A 25125-nucleotide genomic window follows, 5' to 3' on the forward strand; every position below is an offset into this window, starting at 1 on the left:
CAGCAGCTCTGATCCACCTCCAACTTTGCTTTGCTTGTTTGTACTTCACAGCCTGACCTCCCCTGGAGGTCCTCTTGAGGAATAGAGGGCAGCTGAGCCAGCTGATTCACAGAAGTCAAGGTGTCACCCCGTGGCTATGGGTGGAACAGGTAGCACCCCAATGCTTAAAAGCAGCCTGACACTTCTCCTTATGAAACTGTCTTTTCCACTGCTAAGAACTTTGCCAGCACTGAACTGCTCAGTTTGAAATTTTTCCATGTCAGGAGTTTGCCTCAGGCTGACTTTTCCTTTTAAAGTGTCAACAGAAGAAGGTCAGTGGTTTCTAAGAACAAGATTCAGTAAGTTGTTTTGTCCATGTTTCAAGGAATTGTTAAAGCTGCTGTGCTCAGAATGCAGAGAAGAGCTCAGCACCTCTGCAAGAGCCTGAATTTGTTGAGAGTCACACTGGTGCCTCTTGCTTGTGGGGAGATAGCCACATCCCTCAAAGATTATAGCAATTTTGTGTCAGTTTGTTCATGGAAATCACCAGTTTACCACACAGCCAGTGACCATACAAGCATCTGTTGACTTCTGAAACTTTATTCCCCGCTAAGAACAATCCTTCCTCTTACAGCTCACAGATCCTGACCATGTTGCCCAAACACTATCTGAACACGATGACCAAATGAGCCCTGTTCCGGGATCACAGGATTTCACAGGCTGCTTGGGGTACAGCATGGAGCAATGAAATGAAAGGCAGGGACTACATCTCCCTTGCAGGGCTGATGCCAGAAGAAAACAGTAATTTAGGACAAATAGTACAAGGGTGGAGAACTGAATCAGCAGATGGTTTGCATAAAAGAGGCAGGGTCAGGACACCACTGAGACCAGAGAGAAGAGGGCACGGAGGTAGGACACAACCATGCCCTGGAGCCAGAGCCCGATATGGATCCTGGATCTTGTGGCAGAAGGTCCCAGTGTGTGTTTTATGTTCCCTCATCAAGCAGCTTCGTGGTGGGATGCAACTTGGAGCCTGAATGAGTACCTGCAGCAATCTGGACACACAGGTACTACAAACCCTTTGTCTGTGAAGGTGGCTGAGCTACTGCTGCTCCAGTGATGAAACCACTATCCTTCTCAGTCACTCAGTAAGCAAGCGCTGTGGATCCAAGAGCCAAGCACACAGGCAGCTCACCCCCCCATCTCTGACCTTCAACTTTTCTCCTTCGTATTTTCTCAAAAGAGAAGCATAGACCTGTGCTCTTAATGGCACAGAGCCAATAGTTGCCTCCACCTCTCTAGAGAGAGGATGAAAACCACCTGGAGGTGACGGCTTTATTTCCTTGATTTTGGCTGCAGTAAGAGAGATGTAATAACAGCCTACCTTACAGAGGTTTGACAGCAGCTTAAGTAATTAAGCAGCAAATTAGGCAGGAAAAACTCTGGTGACTAGTGATAGGACCCACGGGAATGGCATGAAATTGTGTCAGGGGAGGTTTAGGTTGGATATCAGGACAAGGTTCTTCACCCAGAGGGTGACTGAGCACTGGAACAGGTTCCCTAGGGATATGGTCACAGCACCAAGCCTGATAGAGTTCAAGAAGCACTTGGCTCTCAGGCACATGGTGTGATTCTCAGTGTGACCTGTGCAGAGTTAGGAGTTAGACTCAATGATTCTTGTGAATCCCTTCCAGCTCAGGAAATTCTACAATTCTAAATGCTCTAATGGGCTGAGATAGATGATGCAGCAGACAGCAAAAGGAAATTACAAATGCTCTGTTCCACAGAAGCAAAAAAGACTGACGAATGCCAAAGCAACTGCAGCCACAGCTCAGCACTGTGAATCCCAGGCATCTTCCTCCCCAACAGCAGAACAGCTCTTACCTGGTACTGGGGCCATGGTCCTTCTGGGCAGCCAGGTCTTCCCAACACAAGGCACCGCGTCCAAGGGCCATTCGCCCTGATCACACAAACAGCAGCCACCCAAGCAGCACAGATCTCCCAACAGAAATTAGTGTTTTATGGCAGCTGGAGCTGCAGCTCAGTGTATTTACACCCTGGAGCTCAGGAGTATGAGATGAGGGGTTATTCAAGGCAAAACAAAGCTGGTAGAGAAAGACAAATGACAAGGCAATGGCCCACACAGATGTAAACAGCACCTGCACAACAGCCATTCCTCCCTGAGCAATGAAGGTGATTGTGCAAGATTTTGGGAAATGTCCCAGAAACCTGAAGGTTTATAGAGGCAGCAGAAGCCAAGATCTCTGCATAGACAAGAGATCTCCAATTACCAAAGCTAGCTCAGTTGGCTTAGCGACAGGTTATTTCCATGGTTTTTTTCTGCTTGCTCATTTAATGATTACATTTTTACGTGTCTCTGATTTCCCATGCAACAGCAAGAAGCCAGACATCATGAATTTTTGCTAGGCCTCCCTAATCAGAGGGAGTATCTGTGACACAACTGGCAAACAAAACCCTATCCATGCTTTCAACCACTGGGGTTCCCATTTGCTACTCCTTGAATCAGAGGTGACACCACTGATCATCTGAAGTTGGCTTCCCATCCTCCTGGGAACCATACTACACAAGATTGACATTCTCCTTTTTACCTTTTGTATCCACCCCTGCATAACTCCCTCTAACCTCCCCCCTCAAAGAGAAAATCACCTGATATGCTTTGGTTCTTCTGCCAGGGCAGAACATTCCTCCAAACAGCCTGACATTCACAGAAGCTGGAAATGCTTAGTGATACAGAAAGGAAACAAAAGCCTTCAGCCTCACTGGAAACCCAGCCCACAGCACCAGCCTACCACTGCCTGAAAATATCCCCTATGATCTGAAGTGCTCAGCTCCACAAAGTGAGGGCAGCAGCCATACTCTCCCTTTGCTGGCAACCACGCAGTAATGGCTGAGTTCATGTTTCTCCACAAACCCCCTTCTTTGTGGAACTGTACAGATGCCACAGAGACATCTCCGGCAGACTGAAACTTGGTGTTTTACACGCTTTATGTCAAAATCAAATCAAAGACAGGGGAGCACACTTAGTTTGGATATATTTTAAGTTAAACAAGCATAAAATATTTGGCAAACTTCCCTTGCTTAATGCAGTATAAACAATTTTGGTATTAGACAGAAAATGTCCCATTTAATGAATGCAGTGAGTAACTAAAGAGAAGGTCACATTATTCTTGCAGTCTTAATTAAGAAAGGACAGCCCAAGCTTCTGCTGCAACTTTAGCAAAGTCCATGTGCGATGTTAAGTGGCTCATTTGCAGCCAGGGCTGCACTGGGAGGTGAGAGGAAATATCCCTGTAGGACCATAGGTTCTTCTACAGCACCTAAGTGAAAAAAAAGCAGATTTTTGCCATCACTTTCAGAGGGGAAAAAATTAACTCCGGTAGACATAAAACTGAGGCAGACTAAGGGTTTCAGAAGGGAGCCTCCGGCAAATCCAACTGCAGCAGTTTAAGACATTAGCTTGCACAGCTGTCTGCCAGCTTTGGCTGTCCACCTTGTCGGCCAGCCAGAATTTATTGCTCCTCTAATAAAGTCAGCAGGAAGAAACACACGCCTGTGCCTCAGCCACCACAGTTCACAGCCCAGTGTATCAGACTGAACTGCTGACGATCTTTGGTTTTCAGTAAGATCTCAGACTCACGGATGTATATCCAAGGAGGGGAAGATCAGATGAGAACAGAACAAAATGTCTTCCTTGCAGTGAAAGGCTCAGAAGAGGCTTGAAAGAAAAGGGGCAAATAAAGGGGCTAAAGAACTTATGAAAGATGTTTATTCTACAGAATCGCTGCAGTGTTGCTCTTCTGCATCCTTTGCTGTAGGAAAGGCTGTTTTGGCTGTCTACGCTCATCCCGGGAAAAGATAAAAAGATAAAAAGCGAGGTCTGACAAGAGTTATCACCACTGCTCAAGCCCTCACTAGCCCAGAGTGCTCTGTAAAAGTAGGAGCATCCTCCAGTGCCTGCAGCTAGAAGCAAGTTTAAGAAAGCCAAGAGCTCTCCTGACCCTAATACCCGCACTTTTGACACTGCCCTCCCCTTCCCAGGGCTCCATTCCAGGAATGACACCACCCAAATGTATAAGCATTCTATTTTTACTACTCCTAATGCAACCAGACCCTCTTCTTCTATGCAGAGAAGATTTCAGTGATAAAATGCAATGTGCTGAAAGAAATTAGATAGGAAACTTAGAAGGGACAATAGGTTTTCTTTTTTGACAAAGATTTAAGAAAACCCAGGAAATTCACACACCCAAAGCATTTATTAAAATGTGTCCCTAGAGCTGGCTTTGACTTAAGCACAGCAGGAAATCAGTGGTAGCCTTTTGAATACCGAGAACAAACTTTGAAAGTACGTATCATTGTGTATGTGTAGACGTTAATCTCACGTACTGGATGTCACACTTGCCTTGTTAAACAAAGCTATATGACATGCTGTCTGTGCAAATGTGCAGGCTGGAGGAAATATAGTAATATAACACAATCTGTTTCACCCCACACAATTTTAAAAGTAGCATGTGATACTATAACAATGTATTGAGCCACAATTTACTGATGTGGGGTGGTGCAGGCCACCTGGAGGTTTTGCAATAACTGAAAGTCTAAGACCATGCAATGAAATGTTCAGTAACACAACACTAAACTTTTTGAGTAAAATCTCTTGGTATGTTTTGAAAAGAAAGAAAATCTTACTATTCAGCTCCCCAGTAAACTGGGTTAGCTCAGTTTGAAATAAATTAAAAATAAGAAAACAAACAAAACCAAAAATACCCACTCAAAAAACCCCTCACTTTTCAAAGAAGCTCCTTATCACAGGTCTAACAGCCCTTCTAGCAGAAAATTTGCAAAGCTTGCCCCAGTCCTTCCCTGCCAAACACACAGACCCTGTGAGGGTGTAGGCACTTAGGTCAGATGCACAGGTAAGATACCAGCTCTAGGAAGTTATCTCAGCGAGCTGAAGGGATGGTATGTGTGTGCTCCTTTAGCCTATGGCAAAAGTACGATACGGGAAATAATCTTAGCCTGCAATGAAAGATTTATTGCAATCACAACATCTAACAACTTCATCACAGCCTACGCAAATCCAGCTGCTGGCTTTAAGTTCCCGACTGTGTTTTAAGTGCTCTAGAACTTACAAGACCTGAGCACTTCAATGCAGTAACTCAGAATAAAACAGCCCTGACCAAAGAGAGGCTAAGTGTCTTACTGTGAACATGACTGTCTCTCACATTTGTGCTCATCTTTAAGAGCCTGTCACTCAAGGAGGCTTGACACCAATTCTCACTTACCATGTGAACCACAAAACCCTTACCCATGCAAGTATTACTTGCTTGTGTGCTTGGCAACCCTGACACCGTGAAACCTGTACACAAACACAGTCTAATCCCAGCAGCAAACAGCAAACCTTTATACAAGAAGCCTTTACTGTTTCAGTCGGCAACATCTAGTCCAGGGTGTAGATGAAAATCAAGTCTGTAAAAGGGACACTGTTTGTGACTGCTTCCTTTAGGAATGAATACTCACTCTACAGCAAAGGTACCCAAACTGGCTGTGAAGCAGTTCCTGACATGTTGCAGCTCACTGCTTCATCTACCACAGTAAAGCTGCCCCAAGTTCAGTTATCAATGCACACACTGTCCCATAAGCAATACAGGACATGGTCCATGACCAGTCCAGTCACCTCTGCTGCGTGACAGCAATTTCAGCCAAAGGCTGCAGCAGACATCTCTGGTCACAAAACACTTCAGCTGCCCAAGTTTAATCCTTCAAGTCCTCTGCTTCAGCAAAACACAGCTGACTTTCACGAGCCTCATATCTTCCAAAACACCAGGATGTCAGCACAACCCTGCCGTAAGGACCCTGTTCTTTCAGTCACATCAACGTCCCATTAAATCTTCTTGTTCCTTCACTTTCTCATGTCATCGCACTAAGCAACAGTTCATAAGACACATGCTTTACTTCTGCATGCTCCACGCATGGACTTCCCTGTGTTTCTTCTTCTTACCTGAGTCTTGCATCTTCATCTGAGCCAAGACATTGTAATTCCTCTCCTCCCCACTTCCCTGTCAGAAACCACGCAACTGCAGAGATCAGACTACACTAACACTGGGACAGCAGCCAGCAGTACATGGTGTGCCTGGCTTTTAACAGCTAAATCCTATAAAACATAATGATGCAAATACGGGCATTCCTCCCCGAGACATCCTAATGCTTTCAACAACTTCTTAGGAACACATAATGCTGCTGGATGGGACAGAGGCTGAAAGGAACTAATTTGGGACTCCTGGTACTTAGAGTGTGAACACCCGCTGGCTGAACAAACAGGCCTAGGTTTGAAAACCAAGATAGCTTTATGCACATTCTCCACTGCTGTATGAGATAGCTGCTCCCTGAAAGCAGGCATGAACTGCACTGCATTATCACCTAAATGCAGTCATGGGGTGGAAAACTCTCCTTTAGCAATCTCATGCACTGACAAAGGACCAGAAAAATTCCACCAAAACACCCTGAGTACACTTTGAGGCACTCAGGCCCAGGCTGCTATCACCATTTGGGAGACTAACTACCCTATTCTCTACGAACCTTGGATATATATGTCTTCAGCGCCTTGGGTTTCAGTGCTTATTCAACACCACACAGGAAGTCCATGGTAAGCAAAACTGCCTTGCAAGTCCTGTCAGGTAAAGCCCATCCTTACCCTTCTGCCAACAACTGCAGTTGGTCCAGGACACTACCCTACCCATGCACTGCACGAGTATGAGCAAGGACACAAGGCTCCTCCCACACAGAATGGAGCTGACGGATGCTTCTGCATCCATCCATCCTTCAGTAGTGGTACCCTGTGTCCTTAAGTACAGCACCTAGTGCCTTCTGGAGTCTGCCTCTGCAATAAATGAACACTTAACAAGTTCCCCATCCCAGCAAGGGACCATGGGCAAGTATCCTGTGGGAATGTGGAAATCTCCCCCTCACCGCTGTGTGCTGCTGGAGGCTCTGAAGGAGAGGTTTTGTAGTATAGGAATGATGGGGACAGATCACAGCTTCTCTGAAAAAGCACTAATGCTCTCCTGCATCCAAAAACCAGAGCAGCCAGCAAAGGGGCTTCTCTCACAGGTGCTGTAGGGGACGTGATGGGTCACCTCCTTTCCCCTTGCCACACCCTATTTTCCACTGTTTTCTCTCACACCTGTGCAAAGATAAATTAAAAACTATGTTCCCCCTCTGCCCCCTCACCCAAAGTTATTTTAGGGCCAGAGTTCAGTTTTCAGATGCCTAAGGGCAGAGGCAGAACAAGAGGGAGTACAACGACAAAGCAGCACGGGAGGTGCTCACATTTTTTCAGGGCAGCTCACGGGCAGAGCAACTTGCACCCACTCTGTAACCACTCCTTTAGATGCATGTTCAAGGAGGTTTGGCTACAAGTCTAAAAATCACAGCCCCTAGAAATACAACGCTTTGTTGCCTCTTGCCAGGCTTTTAATAAGAATGGATTGCGAGCTTGCAGCAGAGCATAGGGTGAAAACATTGCCTCAGGAGAGGGAACTATCTCTTCTTATCACTGACAAAAAAAAAGGACATCCAACTAGCTTGCCCATAGAAAAACTGCATGAGCTTTCTTTATCTGAATGCCTCTGCTACCCAGTTAAGGCTGCTCTGCAGGAAGATACCTTAAAGCCATGAAAGCACAAACATTCAGCCTAGCACATTTGGTCCTCCAGAGGTGTGAACTGGAAGGGACCTGGGAACAAGAAATGTGGAGAGCCTTCTACTTTCTCTCAGAGGAGAAAAAAATCTGACATCCCTATTTAAAGATGAAAGTGGAAACGGAAAGAGAAACAAAAAAGGGGTATTTTAATAACCCCTGTTTATTATACCTTTTTAGTACAGAAGCTTCTTGAGGTCCAAGTCAAGATCCAGCCCAGCCTGTGACAAACTGTTCAACAGCATCTCAGAAGAGAGTTTGTGCCCCTGGGACAGCAAGCAATCAAAATCTGCTCTTGGAAGAAATTCACAATTTATATTGCAAATATTTACGGATTCCCAGTAACAAGTACATGGAGATGCCCTGTCATCCCATGGTGAGGGAGCACTAACAGACAGACAAAGCAGATGCACTGTGTGGAGATCCAGTACTGAGCAAGATTAGGAAACACACCTTACCAAGGGATGGCTTGAGGAGCTCAGATTGTTTAGTTTGCCAAAGACAAAACCAGGAGCAGCCCTTGCGCTGCTTGTATGTCTACTCCCCACTGTTACCGCAGTGGGGAATAGACATACTGTACTAATGGCCTCTTCTATTTAGTGGATTAAACAGAAGATTCAGCATCTGGAGATCAAAACTAGAAAAATGCAAGCCAGAAATGAGGTGTAGCAGCAAGTGGGTAATTAACCACTGCAGCAACATACCAAACGCGGTGGTATTTTCCATTTGTGGTAATTACTTAATCAAGACTAGATGTTTTTTAAGACACACTTTGGAGTCCAGAGCAAATGGAATTGATAAAAAAAGCCAGATATACAGGCTGTATTATGCAAGAGGGCAGAACCAAAGCACAAAAGCTCCTTCTGGCCTCACCATCTACTAATCCATGGATAAAATGGGCCCTTTTAGTGTCAGTAGAGTTGACAGACAGCCATATTTTTAGTGACAAGACAGGTTGATGTTTACATGAAATAGTAATAATAATATGTTGTGTTACACCCACACCTCTAATATGAAATTCTCTAAGCTCTTTGCCATCATTGTGTCATCAAGCCTGACAGCTCACTGGCTGATAAATTGGCATTATCGTCCCCCTTTCATCCAGCTTGTGCTTTTTCAGAGTAGCTAACCACCTGCTTATCATTTACATGGGAAACAGTACACTCAGGCTACCTGTCATCTTGGGCACCTAATTTTAGGCCTCTCTGTGAGAAGACAGTCACATGGATGCCCTGCAGAAGGTCTCAGGGTAAAAAGCAGCTCAGCACTCAGAACTGCCCAGCAGCTGCCCTATTCCGAATACTCACCCCCAATACATACCTTACAGCACTGAAAAACTCTGTATAACCTCCTTAAAAGAATTCTGCTAACAAAGAACTTTATAAGACCAGAAGTCAGCAATTAAACTGCTAAAAAAAAAAGAGAGAAAGAATGCTTCCTAGTTATTTTAATAAACATCATCATATACGACAGACACACACAAAAAAAAAGGAGTAATTTCCATTAGTTTCCATGACAATCAATGGAAATTGCTAACCCATCTTCTCTGCCTTATCAACCTTTGGAAGACCTATCAGGGAAAGCAAGGGACTATGCCCTGTGTAAGATTCTCTGCTTAACTACAACACAGGAAAATCTACATTGCCATAGTGTTAAGTGTTCCCCTTACAGCACAACTCCAAGTGTCTCCGCCAAGATACAGATGGAAAGATGCTTATTGCTTCCCTCCCAGAGCAAACACACTCCATAAAGGCAATCCCCCCTGACATGTCAGCTCTCCCACATTATGCCCTTCCTCTTTCTCTCTCTAGTTCCATCCAAACATTCAATCATCTCCTCCTTCCCATCTGTGGGCCGCTAGCTCACACCTTAAATGTGGCCCATACAAGCCCTTTTTGCATATCTTTACTGCATGGCAGTATCACACAGCAACTCTGGTCTGCATTTTGTCTCCATTTTTCTTACTATTGTTATCATTGTGGATAAGGATAATAACCTTCTGCAATGCCTGATGCACCTTCTACATGACAGCTTTTAAACTTTTCTTAACAGGAACACATTCAGCTTCACAAACTCTTCTGAGAGGCACAGCACACTCATTATCCCTGTTTTACAGATGTGAGCACCGCAGCTTAGAGGAATAAGGTGCCTTGCCCAAAGCCTACATACAAATCATGGCATAATGCTCAGACTGAGAACAAATAGGTCTAGAAAAAGAGTCAGCTTGCATTTTCTTGATGCCTACAGGCTCTGAAGGTGTTTGAACCACCACATATTCTCAGTTTGCTGTAGTTCCTCCACTCTGCCAAAACCCCACTGCAAATAAATATAAACCAGGAAAATAATCCCCAAAACCCAAGTGGTTGTGTCTGTTTAATGCTGGTTTACTGTTGACCTTGCATTGGCAGCCAGGATGGCCTAACTCACCCCAGCATCTGGACATGTGCTGCTGCACTGCAGAAGAGCTTGGCAGTGATTTGTGAGGAAGTATTAATGCCCAGCTGTTCTCCCATCTCTTTCCGTTTTCATGTGCACAAAGTTAGGAGCGGCCCAGGCACGGCACTGGCACCGTGTGGTTTCAAGCTATTCACATACCACAGCGAGATTCAACACTCACCCAGTAAGATATGAAATCCCCAAATAACCCACATCGATTGCAATGGATTGTATCCTTCATTCTCCCATCCCAGGTCTGGGCTGCAGGAGTTACTGGCAAGTTACTCCATAACAGGGCTGAGAACAGTGGCTCTGTGTGATGGGTGTAGGTGCACACAAGGTGTAACAAACCATGTTCTGTGCCCTGTGATCAGCCACGCTTTGGAGCGGTTTCCTCCACAACACCCTCCGAGGGACTGCCCACAGCTCTGAGTGCCAAAGAGAGGATAAACCATAAAGTTCAAAGCTGAGCAACACTAAGTTCTTCTACAAACTGCTTCCCATAGATTCCTGTCTTGAGGCTCACAGCGTTTAGTGGCTGTGAAGGTACGAACTACAATCAATGGGGAACACTCATAAATAGCTTCTATGGTCTGCAGTAAAAGCAGTAACTACTGTACCACTGTTGACTATTTTTACAAAAGCTAGAGGAACACAGCATCTTGTAGGAAATTAATATACTTCGCTAAATATGCCTGAATTTGGTTGTTTGGTTTAAAAGTTAATTTGAGAAGGTTCAAAGGTAACAACAGAGAATAAGATCACATACATCTCTATTTCCTTTCCTGCTTTGTCAGGAGGGAGCAACCTACAAGGAAAAAAAAAAGGTGGGCTAAGCACGGAGTGGAGCTGAGGGGCCTCATAAACTGGCTACATGTACAAGGTGGAGAGAACTGCATGGGGGAGGTACTGCTTTATCATTAAACACGGGAGCGTAATTAGGACCACTGGGAGAGAATAAAAACATTCATGGTCTACGTACTCATAGAAGAGGACCATGAAGATAAACTTACTAACTTTGAGATACTCCAGAGCATGCTATCATTTTTCACAGAACAGGAAGGAGGCATCACTTATCAGGGATGTGTAAAACCGGATTTGACAAGACACGAACGGCTATGGCTTGTACAAGCAGCTACTAATCCCATGGCACGCAGCGATACCTTGTAGAAGACACAGTCTGTTTTCCTGAACAAGAATAAAAAAGTACTCCCTTCTTAAGCCACTCCTTATCCTTACACATCATCATCTACCAGTGGGTCCAAGCCCCAGTTGTGGGGATGCGAGAAAAGGAACTTTGTGAGAAATGGAGCTTCTATTGCAACCTGACTTCTCTGTCATCCATCCACAGGGCAACTGGAGAAGGGGAGCACCGCCTGAAGAAGATTAGGCTGACACTACTCATGTGGCATTCATTGTCTTAGGGCTGGAACACCCCAGAGCAAACACGCTGTCCTCAGACAGGAATACCGCAGCTTCTCTGCCAAGTTGAAGATGATGCCTTCGACATGAATGCTTGGTCCTGTGCCACCTTAATCTTCCAGAGCCCTGGGTTTGAATGCATGAGCTGCAGACCAGAGCTGGGTCACAACCTTTATGGTTATCCCTGAGGAATTTTACGCACCCAGACAACTAAGTGATCCAGACATTGCAAAAATTCCCCAGTGAAATCGCTTCCTCCTACATATAGGAAATGAGACAACAATTCCAATCCCTCATACTTAAGCTTCCTCAAACATAAACATGAAAAAGCAGCCAAAATGCAGGAGGGAAAAGAAAGTCCCAGAGCAGCAAGAAGTACATATGCAAAGAGTTACGTCATGCAGAAGGAAAGCTCTTGGCTTTGGGCTACAATTACCAGCACTCAAATGGCAGGGCTGCTCTAACACAGAGGGTACCTCCCCAGGAACAGTCCTCCAGATCAATTCACTGTCAGGAAAATGGCAACAGGCTCTGCTGTCAAAACCATCCCTGGACAACATGGTGCTGGAGGCCAACTTGGCAATTGCCCATCCTGGTGGATGGACAGAAATTCCTCATTCTGCCTCTCTGACACTCAAGCCCCACAATATCTTACACTGGAGCAGCGTGAAAAGGGAAGAGCAGCCAAGGACAGCATTTCTGATGGCAGGAGGTGCACCCAACGCACAGGCTCCTGCTTAAGTCAAGGTTCACCAGTACATCTCTCCATCATAGCAGATAACTTTGTCAGCCCATGCCTGTCACCCCACTTTTGCTTCCCTCTTATTCACGATTTCAACATCGTCTTCTCCCCTGCCCTGACTTGGAAGACTTAAGACCATTTCAGGCTTGAGTCATACTCCTGCCACAGTACCTTGCAGCAATTCTTTCCATGACCTCCCTAAGTCTCCTTATAGAGATATAGAAACAAAGAAGTTATTTCTGTCTATAAACAATCTTTGAAGTTATCGCTATTCCTTAAAAACTTTAATTATGGGGGAAAAGCTGACTAACCACTGGAAACTTCACCAGCATTCATATTCCCAAGATCTCAGGACTCTAAGAAAGGAGCAGGGATGGGATCAGAAGGGACATGTACTGGCTAGGGAAAACCATCAGTGGGTGCCAAATAGCTGTCCAACCGGTCCTTCTATGCTTGGAGCATAAGGTGTGCAAACCCTCTCCTCCTACCAATGAAACTCAGCTGCTTCTCTCCATTGTTCCTTCAAGCTTGTTTGTCGCTTTTTGCATTGCAAAAGGGAAGGGAAGGATAAAGGAGAAGGAACAATCAGAAACTCTGGGTACTACAGGGTCCATTACGCAGTGTTACAGTATTTTGGGAAAGTGGTTATAGGTCCATCTCTGGAACAGCAGTCAACAGGATACAGCCAAGGGAAATGCTGCACAGCCAGCCATCCTGCAATGCCCACACAGAGATGAATGTGTTCTAACAGCTATTCCCTCTCAACCTCCTGATTTTCCTAGTGCATTGGGTGTTGCACTCAGAAGCACAGAAGAACTGGCACCTTCTCCTCAGTGAGACAAAACCCAGATTCCAGTCTTCAAGCAGTGTTTAATTTCTTCTCCCAAAATATATGCTTATCTGTCAAACAGTAGAAATGTGAGATCCACCTAGATCTGAAGCTAATGAGATATCAAACCTCTCCCCAATCACCCACCCCAAATCCCTTGTTCTTTTCAAATGTGTTGGTCCAAGGTATGGACCGCCTGATGCACTCCAAACAAGGTGGCGGATGTCTTCAAGAAATTTCACATTTGCACACTGGAGCGTGAGCTTGCTTTTCTTCATCTCTCACAGGCAGCTTACATCTAAACCACTGCCCCAACCAACCAGAGGGCCCATGTCACAATGAAGAGGTAGAATACAATAAGTGAGAAAACTAAGGCACAGAGCAGGTAGGAAGATTTCACAGCAACTTATATGATCTTCATGTCTAGGTAGCTAGTTTGCAAGGCAGAGAAGGGATAGTCACTCATAAATGCTGGCTGGTGTCTCCTTCACAGATCAGAAATGAAGCACACTTGAAAACAAGTAGCAAGAAAATGCCACACAGCCACTGCTTGTGCTACAGTTATCTGTGCTTTAATAAAGCATCAAAGCCTCCAGATCTGCTTATCTGCATGTTTATTTACTGCCTAGGAAGTGTCATCAGAAGCCAACAGTGAGAGCAAACATACCCCTGCTCTAACCAGCTCACATTTAACTCTGTACACTAGTTGTGGCAAAATCTACAACCTCTGGTAAAGTCAAGATGTATACAACCCCTTGTCCACCACCCAGATGCACTCTGGAAGGAAGTACGCTTCAGAGCACAACGGCAGTCTGCTCTTTTCATTTGCTAAACTCAGAGACAACACTGTGAGAGATAAATCTCTCCAAGGAATTGCTGGTTATTCACAGATTAGCATTGCTACCATAGCAGAGCAGAAGTTGATCTCCCTGCAAAGATAGATGCAACCCAGCTAAACAAGGCATTCCTGGGAAACAATCTCATCTAGCTCACAGGATATGTGGCAGAAACACAGCCTGGTTAATGGGAGTCTCATAGTCCGGGAAGACACATCTGGCTGAGATTTGTGACAAACTCTCTTCTGTACAAAGAGAAACATTCCCCAGCTCATGTAACATCACACAAGAAAGATCAAAGGTGCCCCGGTGCCTCCTGATGGGTAAGCAGCTGTACCAATAACAGCAGCTGGAAAATACAACAGGAGACTCAGCCAGTCCCTTCCTCCTGTGCTGGGAGTAGAGTCGCCTCCTCGGCAGCCCCCAGCAGCAGCCCCCTGTTAATTACCGGCAAGGAATTTGCACTCTGGCAGATAAAGTCACTCACTAAGCCACCGGCGCGTTTGCACAGAGCAGCTCGGGTCTGACAGCAGCTCCATCTGAGAAGCACCGTCAGGGTGCCACACACACGTATGTGCTGCACAGCATTGCTCCTTCTTCAGAGCCTGTGCCACACATGCTGCTGCTCAGAGGTTATGGTCCCTTCAGAACAGGCAGGGAGGTTGTTTAAACACTCATACACAGGGCATTCGGCCAGTGACTTCAGCACAACATGAGGTGCCTCAGACAGAACGACTTGGTTCGTCTCCCAGACTCCGATCCCTGGAACCATCTGCAGCACAGCAGCTGCCTGACGGCACAGCACACACCTTAAAAAATAGGCTTTGTGCAGATGAGCCTTTGCTGTGCTCCCAGGGTAGAATCACTTCATCCCTGCCTCCCCATTTAAAATATGCTTATCACCTTGAGGCACAACTCCAGCAACACCTGTTCTGGCACTCAAGGGAAGGATTTCAAGAAGGAAGACACCTATCACTCCAAAACCAGTGGAAGGAGAAAAAATAGATGCAATTTTTCCTTCCACTGAAGATGTGCTTGCTAGACTAGACTTGAGAAGTTAGTTTTATTATAATAACGTGTTATTGTTGGGTTTTATTGCACAAAGACAGTGCATAATAAAACCAGCCTGAGTTACACACATGATTGGCACTCCACTGTCTTTGCCAAATTATCAGTGAAAGGAGGACTGAACTATCCATAAAGTCTCTATCACTTAATTTCAAGGGCAAATGAATACTTCTTAAAGTGATGGCTTCAGGGCCAAATACAGCTATGCAATTACATCAGGATCTCAACTTTAATTTATCCGGTTTCATTTTCTAAGACATCAGTTTTTAGATTTTCTCCATTACAAAAATGTGGGAAAAGTTTAACCAAAGCAATCTGATGATGCTGGTCAGACTGTGTGAACAGCCCCATAGGAGGAAGTACATCAGGTCCTGATCCAGTGAAGACCAGCTGAATTCCCAGCTCCAGCTCCATCTTCCCTGGTGCACATGAACACTCTACTGGCAAAGTGGCACAGGTCTTGGAAAGCATCAAGTGCTGCCCTTCTTACAAGAAAAGCAGTCAAGTCAGATCAAGAGGAAGCACTTAGCTTAGTTAAGCAAACAGAAATCCTTGCCTTTTCTCTCCTGTATAACATCCCTTTTCAGCTTTTCACATGGAAAAATTACACTGAGGGAAATGGAGGTGAGGTGAAAAAAAATCATCCCAAGGTTACAAAACTACAAACACCATGCTATTTGAAAGGGTTACGAATCTGTCTCTATATGCTCATCATCACCGTGTTACTTGGAGGTTACAGCCCCTCAGATCTGTCAGTAGATCTCTTCGCAAGAAGAGACTCACTAGCCCTCCTCCTCTAGCGTTTTTTTCAGCCAAAATGAGACAAGCTGGATTAAACTGTTTACCTAACTCTTTCCGAAGTTTGGCTCATTTGGACAGAAAAGGGTTAAGGATAATTCAGGAGAACAGCTACAGGTCCAAGAGATTTATCTGAATGGCCAGAAAACTGGCAAGGAGCAGAGGGCAGGCCAGGTCAGTGACCTCTTGGCAAGGCTGGATTCAAGAAAAGACTTCTGTCCACAGCCCAATATACTCATGGTGGTATAAACCTCTTTGCTAAAATCCAAAATTCATGGTGAAAAGAACTTTCTTGACAAATCAGGTTTAAGCCAAAATGAAAAAAAGAAAACCCCTTGCTCTTATTTTTAAACAAGTATCCCAGTGGGACATAGAACGATGCTGGTATAGGTACAGTGGTACCACTGACACAGTCAAACAGCAACTAGACTCCTCTCCAGTGTTAACTAGGTAACTTACTCCAGCAGGATGTGAACAACTGATTGACTTTTAATACATTCAACAGACATTTCAAGCCTCTCCCTTTTCCTCTGTCGTGATGGATGCTTCCCAAAAATCACTCCATCTGCTTCGAGAGCCCCGGCTGAGAACATGAGCAACTTCATGTCTGTAGTATCCCTGTTAATAGAGTGAACGGCCGCCTCATTTAGCCTGACCCAGGAAGAGAGAGATAAAAAGGGCTGTCTGAAGCTGGTGGCTGGCTTCCATCCGAGGAATACAGTTCACCGTCTATTGCTCTTGTGACTATTACTGAACCAGGCCAAGAAAAGCTCCCAAGTTTTGGCACGTCTCAGATTTTCCAGTCTGCACAAAGTCATGCCAGGAACATTTACTGAAGCAATTTCTTTCTTTCTTTAAAGACTCTAATTATGCACCTAACAATGTTGTAGAAATAAGTGTTGTACAAAATACCCCAGTACGGCTCAGGAACAGTTTTGCCGACAAAAGGATTAGAAGCTTAAGGCTCAGTGTTAATATTCTGAATGTACTGAAAGGTACAAAATGCAAGCTGCAGCAGAAACAGAAGGAATAGAGAGGTTATCGCTTCCAAAATCTGGAAAGGGAAAACCACATAGGAAAATGCCACACTAATCTTTCTGAATGGCAGCGATGCAGCAGAGTGGTAACAAGAAACATTCAGAAGTGGGCAACTCTCAAAGCTGTCTCTGAATTCTAAGCAGCTCACCTTCAAGGACAGCCCATTCCCTAAAAAATTAGAAGGTCTAGATATCCCAGAGGGCAAGATGCTACCTGTGAGTGAACCGATATTCACCACTCAGCAGCTACCAGCAAGAAGGAGTCAAACTGAACCCCAAAACAAAAGTTGCCTGAAGTGTCAGTTTTCTTTGAAACCAGAGCCAGACCTCAGTCATCACTCCCAAGTTTTGCTGAACTTACACTGGAATCAACCCAAAATGTTCACTGGTTTGCTGCCTGGACCATTACCTCTGAAGCCAGTCAAATAATTCATTTATTCACTCAAGCATGAACTGGCCTTTAAAACCAGATTTTGAACAAGATGGCTGTACATTTTTCTTACTCTCAGTTTGCAGGTGAGGCACAGAAACATGACAGTACTTACATCTGGGAAGCTATCCAGGTACTCCAAATTAGAGTACATTAGGCAAAAAGCAGGACTTAGCACTTTGGCCATTAACATAATGTTAGTGACACCGGTGAAATCACAAATCCAGGGCCAAACACACCTTGGCTATGTTTCTCTGGGTTACTGATCCCAGAAGGCTTTACTCAGACCAATGCCATCGCTATGTAACTGTTATTATCATTCATCTTATTGATGCACTGCTGTGTGCTTCCTTCCTACAGAGGTTTTGCTGTATATTGTCCAGAACCAGTTAAGGTTTATTTGGAATTCCTAAAAAAAAAAAAGAATAAACACGATTTGGCTTTTTCAGGACAGTGTAGGAGAGGATGAATGGAAATGCTCACTACATAAGTATGTCACGCCTTGGGAAGAAAGTATATTACGAAATAATCATGTACAGGCAGATGTGAAATGCTAGTCCATACTAAGCTCAGTTTCAGTCCTCTTGGTTTTCATGACAGCTGTGACTAGAGCTGGACAGTGCTGGATCACAACCACCCTGTCTCACCTCTGCTCCTCACCTGGCAGTTGCAGGGAGTTCACCGAAGAGCTCTGCATATGGAGACAGAGCAACAGCGATGGGCTCCATCCTAAACCCCACTCTTTGTCATAACCCGGGAAGCACAGTCCACGGGTGGAAGGCAGAAAAAGAGGGAATCAGACGTGTTATTTTTTTTTTTTTTTTTTTTTTTTTTTTGCATAGAGCCAAACTGCGATGCTCTAGGGTGGGTCTTGCCATCTGGGAGAAATATGTAGGGAGAAAAAATGCAGGCAGGGAGGATGAGCCGCCCCCCGAGCAGGACGGCTTCCCTCCGAAGGCAGGCTCGGCCTCCCTCCCCAGCCCAGCTTGAGTTCATTTTCCTCAAATCACTTCCACATTTCCCCTGCCGTAATTATCAAATATTTTGTTTATGACTTCACTTTTTAGGGAGGCCGCCGCAACCGGGAACGCAGGCACCGTTTGTTTTCTGTCAACAGGGCTGGGGGGGTTGCAGCTGGGGGTTTTCAAAGGTTTTCAATGTCATTGCAGCGAAAAAAAGGAAGAAAAGAAAAGCGAGAGAAAGAGCACGCGGGAGAGAGGGAGGGTGGGATAGCGGGAGGGAGAGACGGAGGGAGGGAGGAGAGGAAAGGGGATGCCCCGAGGAGCCCGGCCCAGTGGCGGGCTGTGGGGGTCCAGCCCCGGCGGGGACGAAGCCCCCTCGCCCGCACCGAGGTGTCCGGCTGCCCCGCAACTTCCCTGCCCGCCCTGGCTGCCACTTTCCCCGCTCCCGGCCGCTCCCTCGCCGCGCTCCCGGTGCCGCGGAGCCCCCACTGCCCCCAGCACGTCCCGCCCCGTCCCGTCCCGCCGCCGGGGCCCCGCGCTTACCTCGGCTCGCAGGCGGGCGGCGGCCAGCAGGGCGCAGAGCAGCGGGAGAGTTTTCCAGATCTGCAAGAGAGGGAGCGGGGGGCGGTGAGCGCGGGCCGGGCCGGGGACGGCGGGGCCGCCGCGGCCGCCGAACTTCCCGCCGGGAGAGCCGCCTCACCATGCTGCGGGCGGCGGGCGGCACCGGCGGGGCACGAGGAGTTGCGGAGGCGCCTTCCCCGGCTCCGGCTCGCTCGGGAAGGGAAGGGGAGGGCTCCCCCTCGCCCCGACCCGCCAGCCCGCGGCTCCACCCCCGGCCCGGCCCGACCCCCGCCCCGGGGCCGACTCCTCCCCGGCCCCCGCCCGCTGCCCGCCGCCCCTCGGCGGTGCCCCCGTCCCTGCTGCCGCCGGCCCCTCGCCGCCCCTCGTCGACCTTTGAAGGCAGCCAAGAGCAGTGGGGAGTCCAGGGGACGGGGCTGCCGCCCCACACCGCTCGGCTTCACACCCCGGCCGGGCAGGACATGGGTCCGGGGGCGCTGCCCGAGCCTTGCGCTGGTGTGGGTTCGGGGGGAGTTGGAACAGCCGAGCTGCCCGCCAGCCCGGCCAGGAGCACCCCTGCGAGGGGTCGCAGCCGCCCCCCACATTGTCACAACAATGGGGAAACTGAGGTGCGAGGTGGCTGCTCCGCTCATCCACTCAACCCACTGTCCCCACATGCTCCAGCCCTCAGGCCACGCTGAAGTCCCGGCCACAGCTACAGGTGCCATCCGTGCTGGGATGTGGGGAGATTTAAAAGTAAGGGTTTAGACCCGTGTATGTTAGGATCCAAATGGCGTTGGCTGAGCAAAACGGGCTGTTATGCCTGGCACAGAAATCCTACCTGAAATGCCCGGCGGTGCTCATTTGTGTATAAATACCTGTGATCCTCTTGTTTAATCTCTTAATCTCTGAATTTCAGTAGTCTCCGGTAGCTAGAAGGAAGGATCTGAGAATGCAAAGAGACCGATCGCCCCAGGCTCATACAGAAATCTCTGTCACGGCAAGCAACACTATGATGCCAGTTGTCAGGGGCTTTTCCTCGAGTTTTGAGGTTTGTTATAACCAAAAATGACACTGCTGGCTTTGAAATACCATCTCACTGTGACCAAGCATGCCCATAAGCCATCTATCTTCTTGCCCTGCTTTATTCTGTGCCTTCAATGCAGACAGGCGACAAGGGAGATGCTGGCATGTGCACCCTCCTCATTCACCAAGACCAAAGATTATTCCAGCATCCTACTGGAAGGAGAAAACTCTGGGAAGAGTTATCCTAGATCAGCCGACATCTGGTCTGTTCATGGCAGCTGTGCTATTTTTCTGTGCTTCCTCAGGCTCTGCTTCTTCACTCAATTTTGGTTTTAGGACTACTGTTACTGATTTTGCATCCTTCCTGGCAAGTTCTGATTCTGTCTGTGAGTGGTATTAGCCTACAAAGCTGTCATGAAGAGATGTCTAATTATTTCACTGATGATGCTGAGCGATGTGGGTTTCATTGTTTGTTTGTTTGTTTTAAACTCACCTTTCAGGATGTACCTCTTTGTTTTGGAGTCATTGATTGCCTTGCTTCATGACACAGCGCAGGCATAGTCATGGCTGAAATCAGTTGGCCTCTAGTTTGGCAGAAGCATCATAGGACTGGGCTCACCCTGAGTCACTCTGATGTGAGTGCCACAATAAGAAAAAAACAAATGGCAAATGATAAATACATTTTAAAAGATTCATCAATTTCTGGCCCCTTGATGCTCAGCTCTGCAGAAGCTGTGCTACATGAGGAGGGGACAGGCTCTATTTCTAGAGAGTAAAAGTGACTCGTACCACTCTCGGGAACAGAGCACTAGCAGGGGTCTCCTGTGCCTGCATTCCCTCCCTGATACCATGGGCAGTCACCTCGTGTAAGTGTGATTAGCTACTGTGCTGGATTATGTAGGTCACCATGAGCATGGGTTTTTCTTCTGTGTACTCAAAAGGACTGAATATGAAACAGAAGGCAAAGGATTAACTCTTCCATTCTGTGTTTACATTCAGGTACATGAAAATGTGTTTCTTCAAGTTAGTTTCTATCATGTGGGAATGGGTAGAAGTGAAAACCAAAAAGCATCTCTCACACAAGCATGAGAGAGGGTGAGCACGGGACAGACGCCCACGAGGGGAGAGAGGCATCTGTAGAGCTACTCCTTTAAATCAGGTAAAACTTTTTTGTGCAGATGAGCCCTGACTATCTCTGATAGACTGAGGAGCGGGGGAAGGGGGAAGAACAACCCTTAGCCCTTTGCTGGAAAGATGATGACAGTGATGGAGCTGGAATTGTTTGTGGGAGTGTGGATGTCTGCCATGTCAGAGTCAGGGAAAAGGTGTGTTATCTCTTCCATCACAGACGGCACAAAACAATCACAGCACAGACACTGGAGCTTTAAGCTGTGTACAAAGGCACACATTTTATAACCAAATACATGATATCTGACAAATTGTTCACTTATTATTCTAAACCTTCACCATTTAAAACCGTAAACTGCAAAGAAACAGTTTGTACTATCTGAGTGCATGAGAAATAAATCTTTGGGAATCTTTGCTCTTCCATGATGGACACAAAACAGGGAACTTGAATCACAAGCACCAGAATAAGGGGAAAGCAAATGCATTTACAGTTGTGGTTTCAAGCTGTGGCCATAATGAATAAGGTAATTCATCATTGCTGTCTATACAACCAAAGTAGTATCATAAAAATGCTTTCAGCTAAAAGCTTCGTTATAAGGGTGAACGATGCTTGCCTGAAATTTTGCAGGTTGCAATGCTCTGGTGGGCCAAAGAAATTGGGAATCATTGCTCTACAGAAAAGATGTTATTCTATTACATACATCACTATTTTATTTCTGCTGACACTTACTTTTCAGTCACTGGTATTTCTAAAACAAACATTTCGTTATACATATGGGATTGCAAATTTTGAGATACATGCCCAAGTGGCTGCACAACTGAAATTCAGTAACAAACTATTGCCTGAGAAGCAGAACGAATGAAGCCTGGACTCACGCAAGTGTACATCTCATGGGTGGATACATTCTCTTCTGTTTAATAAAAGGCAGGCTCCAACTGAGGCTTTCTCCATTCTTGGGGCACTGCCAAGATCACTCCCCTGGATCTCTGGTGTCTCATGAGGGTTACTCTGAAGCCACAGCCTCTCCCTTATGACAGCACATGCACACATATACACCCAAAGTGATATTGTAAGCCTCGTTTCCCTGGGAAATGAGGCTAAACACATGCCAATAAATTACTTCTTAAGCCCTCACCCAGCCCTTGTGGCTATACCATGATATCACTCTCTCCACATTACCTCACCCCCATCCAACATGAAACATCCTTCATGTCTCCTCCTTTCCCCCTCCACATGAAACATCTACCCTAGGGTATGGGGTTGTGCTTGCAGTGCTGTGCTGAAGTCAGTGATCACCACGCCCGCACTGCATTTTAGGTGACAATTCAAGAAACCAAGTTGTTTGGCAAGTGGCCTGCATGAAAGGGTAATAATCTGTCCCACTGAAGATTAAGAAATTTGTAGCATTATTTGGTGGAATTAAGAAGCAGGGCATTATTTTGGAGTAGCAAATGTGTTAAGGTTGTAGCTGAGAAGGCTCAGCTCATGTGGCACCAGAGACATCCATGTTGTCTTGAGCTACATGAGCAGTGACACCTCATGGACCAGAGTGCCAGTGCCTAAAGAAGGGGCAAAGGACACCTGGGCTTTCACAGCAGAAACAGACCAAGAGTGCAAGATGTGAGGGGAAAGCCCAGGGCGGGGTTACACCCTCAAAGGTGTGAGCATCAAACCCAAATGAACTCTAGGGTGACGGCAAGGCTGTTGTGAGCCAGCCAGTCACACAAGGATCACCTGCACCATTTGTATTAATCATGATTCCTTAAAGCTCCATTTCAGAATTGATGTAATAAAGTGCCATACCTTCCCCTTTCTCCCTCTAGCAGATGTCTTTATTTTGCAGGTTGTGCTGGGGACATTGCTGACCAAAGGGCACACATGTCTGGCACTAGCAGGCCATGTGGCTTGTATAAAATGCATTCTTTAATGCCTAAATGTGTTTGATGGGATATTCCATTAGCTAGAGCACGAAAATGCCTAAATACCTTTGACAACTTGGCCCTTAAACTTCACCCTTGATATCCCTGATTCAAGGTGAAGTTTTCTAGCCTAAGACAAGCTCCCAAGATATCATTTCCTCACAGCCTTTATCCAGCCCCAGCACCTAGGTGCAATCACCCAGCTAAGCTGTGCCCATTAGGAGTGGGCACAGAACTGCACTCATGCCCAGCCATTGTAACTGTATTCACTTTGCATTTGCCACAGCCTGGCCAAGGGTAACTTGGTGTTCACAGTACCTCATAGGCTCAAACTACACTCAGATCCAAGTCATGGTGTCAGATCTGCCCCAAAACCTCAGTGTGGAAACAGTCACTCTGTCCTGAACATGCTTCTGTCTCAACATGTTCCTTGTGCCAGTTCACTCCAGGTGCTGCCAGACCGTGATGGAGCACAGGTAAGTGAAATACTCCTGGTTTTGACTCTGCTATTGCACAAGCCCTTTGTAAAGAGGCTGAGGGCACAAGGCTTATTTACATGGAGAAGAGACCCTGTTTGGAATGGAAGGATAGACTGAGGTCTCTTCCAACCTGAATTATCCAATGAACTTGTTGAGTCCTATAAGTTTGATAAAGTCTTCAAACTAAAAGCACTCTTACAAACCTGAGATTAGCTCAGTGGTCTGAGCATGGTGCTGATAACACCAAGGCTGTGGGTTTGATCCCTGATCCATTCACTTAAGAGTTGGACTTGATGATCTTTGTGGGTCCTTTTCAACTCAGAACATTCTGTGATTTCTGTGGAAAGAAGTCCTGCCTATTCAGAAGCAGATTGGTACCATGCCCTGAAAGTGCCTCATAGGATGCCGCTAGTCCATGGCCAAACAGCTCGGAGCTGACAAGTCCATTAGCTGTGCTCTGGAAATACAATCCTGTCAGAATTACCGTGATTGCACAACAAATATGGCTCACACATCTGGAGAAATAGCTGTCATGAAGGAAACAGGGTTCCCAGGCAGTCCCATGGCCCCTAATGGCACCTACAAGGCTGCTCTCCAGCCTCATGTGGAATATGAAGTATCCCAGCCGCCAGATATGTGCCCCTACCGTTGTGTAGATACTGACTGGTAATTGATAATGCAACAGGCAACTGCAGGATCCTGGCAAAATTAGTCTTGGACTGGTATCAAGGTAAGGTGAGTTGCCCATCTTACAGACAGATGGATGGGCCTGTCCAACTCATAAGATGTATTTCCTCGTGTGTAATTTTACAACACAAACCAGCATTCAGGTGTGTATTGTCATGGAGATAACGCTGCAAGGCAGAGTCCCATCTTGCCTCCACACCTGCTGATGTCACAGGTCCTTCACAGCATATACTGTTAAATATGGCATTATTTTCTGCAAGGAAATAATCGCCACTGCTTTACACCTCCTTCCCCATTATCTTCCTCATTTTCCAGACATATTTACTGAGAAGTTGCTAAGGTCACTTCTGGCAGAGCATAGAGTCAAACCCAGGACTCCTCTGTGGGCAGATAAAATTTCAGCTTTGGCCTTCCGCCTCATGGAGCTACAAAGATGTATGTGGCCCTGCCATATTCTGTACAGTAACCTAGGCACCCCATCCCCAACAGGCTACTGCTGCAGAGCGAGCGGTTATCTGCCACCAGCATATCCTGATTCACACAATTAGAGCACTTTCTCCATTAGCTGAAACAGTAGTGGGTTTGTGCTTGTGAATGTACCAGGAAATCAACCCAGGATGTCTTGAGCTCAGACACAAGCCATTATAATCTATCAGTTATATTACAACAAAACACAAGTGCTCCACATGCCACTCACCTCTCAATTGCTGCTGTCATGCAGGGGCAAGCTTAACATTTGAATGAAATATCCAGAAAAAATTCCTGGAGGTGTGCTAACACCTGACATCCTGCTGTAAAGAAGCAAGGTGCTCTCTCTTCAGCAGCCAGAGATCATCACTTGTGGTCTGGCTGTGGGACTCACAGATCTTGACTACCAAGTCAGTGCACCAAGTGCCAAAAGAGCCAGTGAGCATTTCGATGGGGTGTGCTGGTTAGCCCCCTGCCACGCTCTCTCAGACATGCCCTTCTCTCCTCCCTGCAGTATTTGAACACCTCTCAAGCACTGCTTGCAGCCAAAGCTGAATCCAGTGCTGGGCAGAGGAGTTGCCATGGAAGAGCCCCTGGAAAAGGATG

The 25125-nt window shown here is 46.4% G+C and overlaps 1 protein-coding gene and 1 long non-coding RNA gene across 2 annotated transcripts in view; both read right to left on the reverse strand.

Annotated features, from left to right (window-relative positions):
* Window positions 1-19067, reverse strand: part of FSTL1 (follistatin like 1) — a 54046-nt gene extending 34979 nt beyond the window's left edge. Inside the window, exons 1-2 of the mRNA XM_017814809.1 lie at window positions 18954-19067; window positions 18797-18856 (exon numbers count right to left, since the gene is read on the reverse strand). Coding sequence (XP_017670298.1) covers window positions 18797-18856; window positions 18954-18956 — 63 coding nt within the window. The 5' untranslated portion in view covers window positions 18957-19067. The remainder of the gene's footprint in view (window positions 1-18796; window positions 18857-18953) is intronic.
* A 1663-nt stretch (window positions 19068-20730) lies between these two features.
* The window catches only part of LOC108497297, a 45155-nt gene continuing 40760 nt past the window's right edge, over window positions 20731-25125 (reverse strand). Inside the window, exon 4 of the long non-coding RNA XR_001874745.1 lies at window positions 20731-21226. This is a non-coding gene — a long non-coding RNA (uncharacterized LOC108497297). The remainder of the gene's footprint in view (window positions 21227-25125) is intronic.

The sequence above is a fragment of the Lepidothrix coronata genome, unplaced genomic scaffold (assembly GCF_001604755.1).
Source record: "Lepidothrix coronata isolate B3197 unplaced genomic scaffold, Lepidothrix_coronata-1.0 Scaffold46, whole genome shotgun sequence".
Lineage (NCBI taxonomy): Eukaryota > Metazoa > Chordata > Aves > Passeriformes > Pipridae > Lepidothrix > Lepidothrix coronata.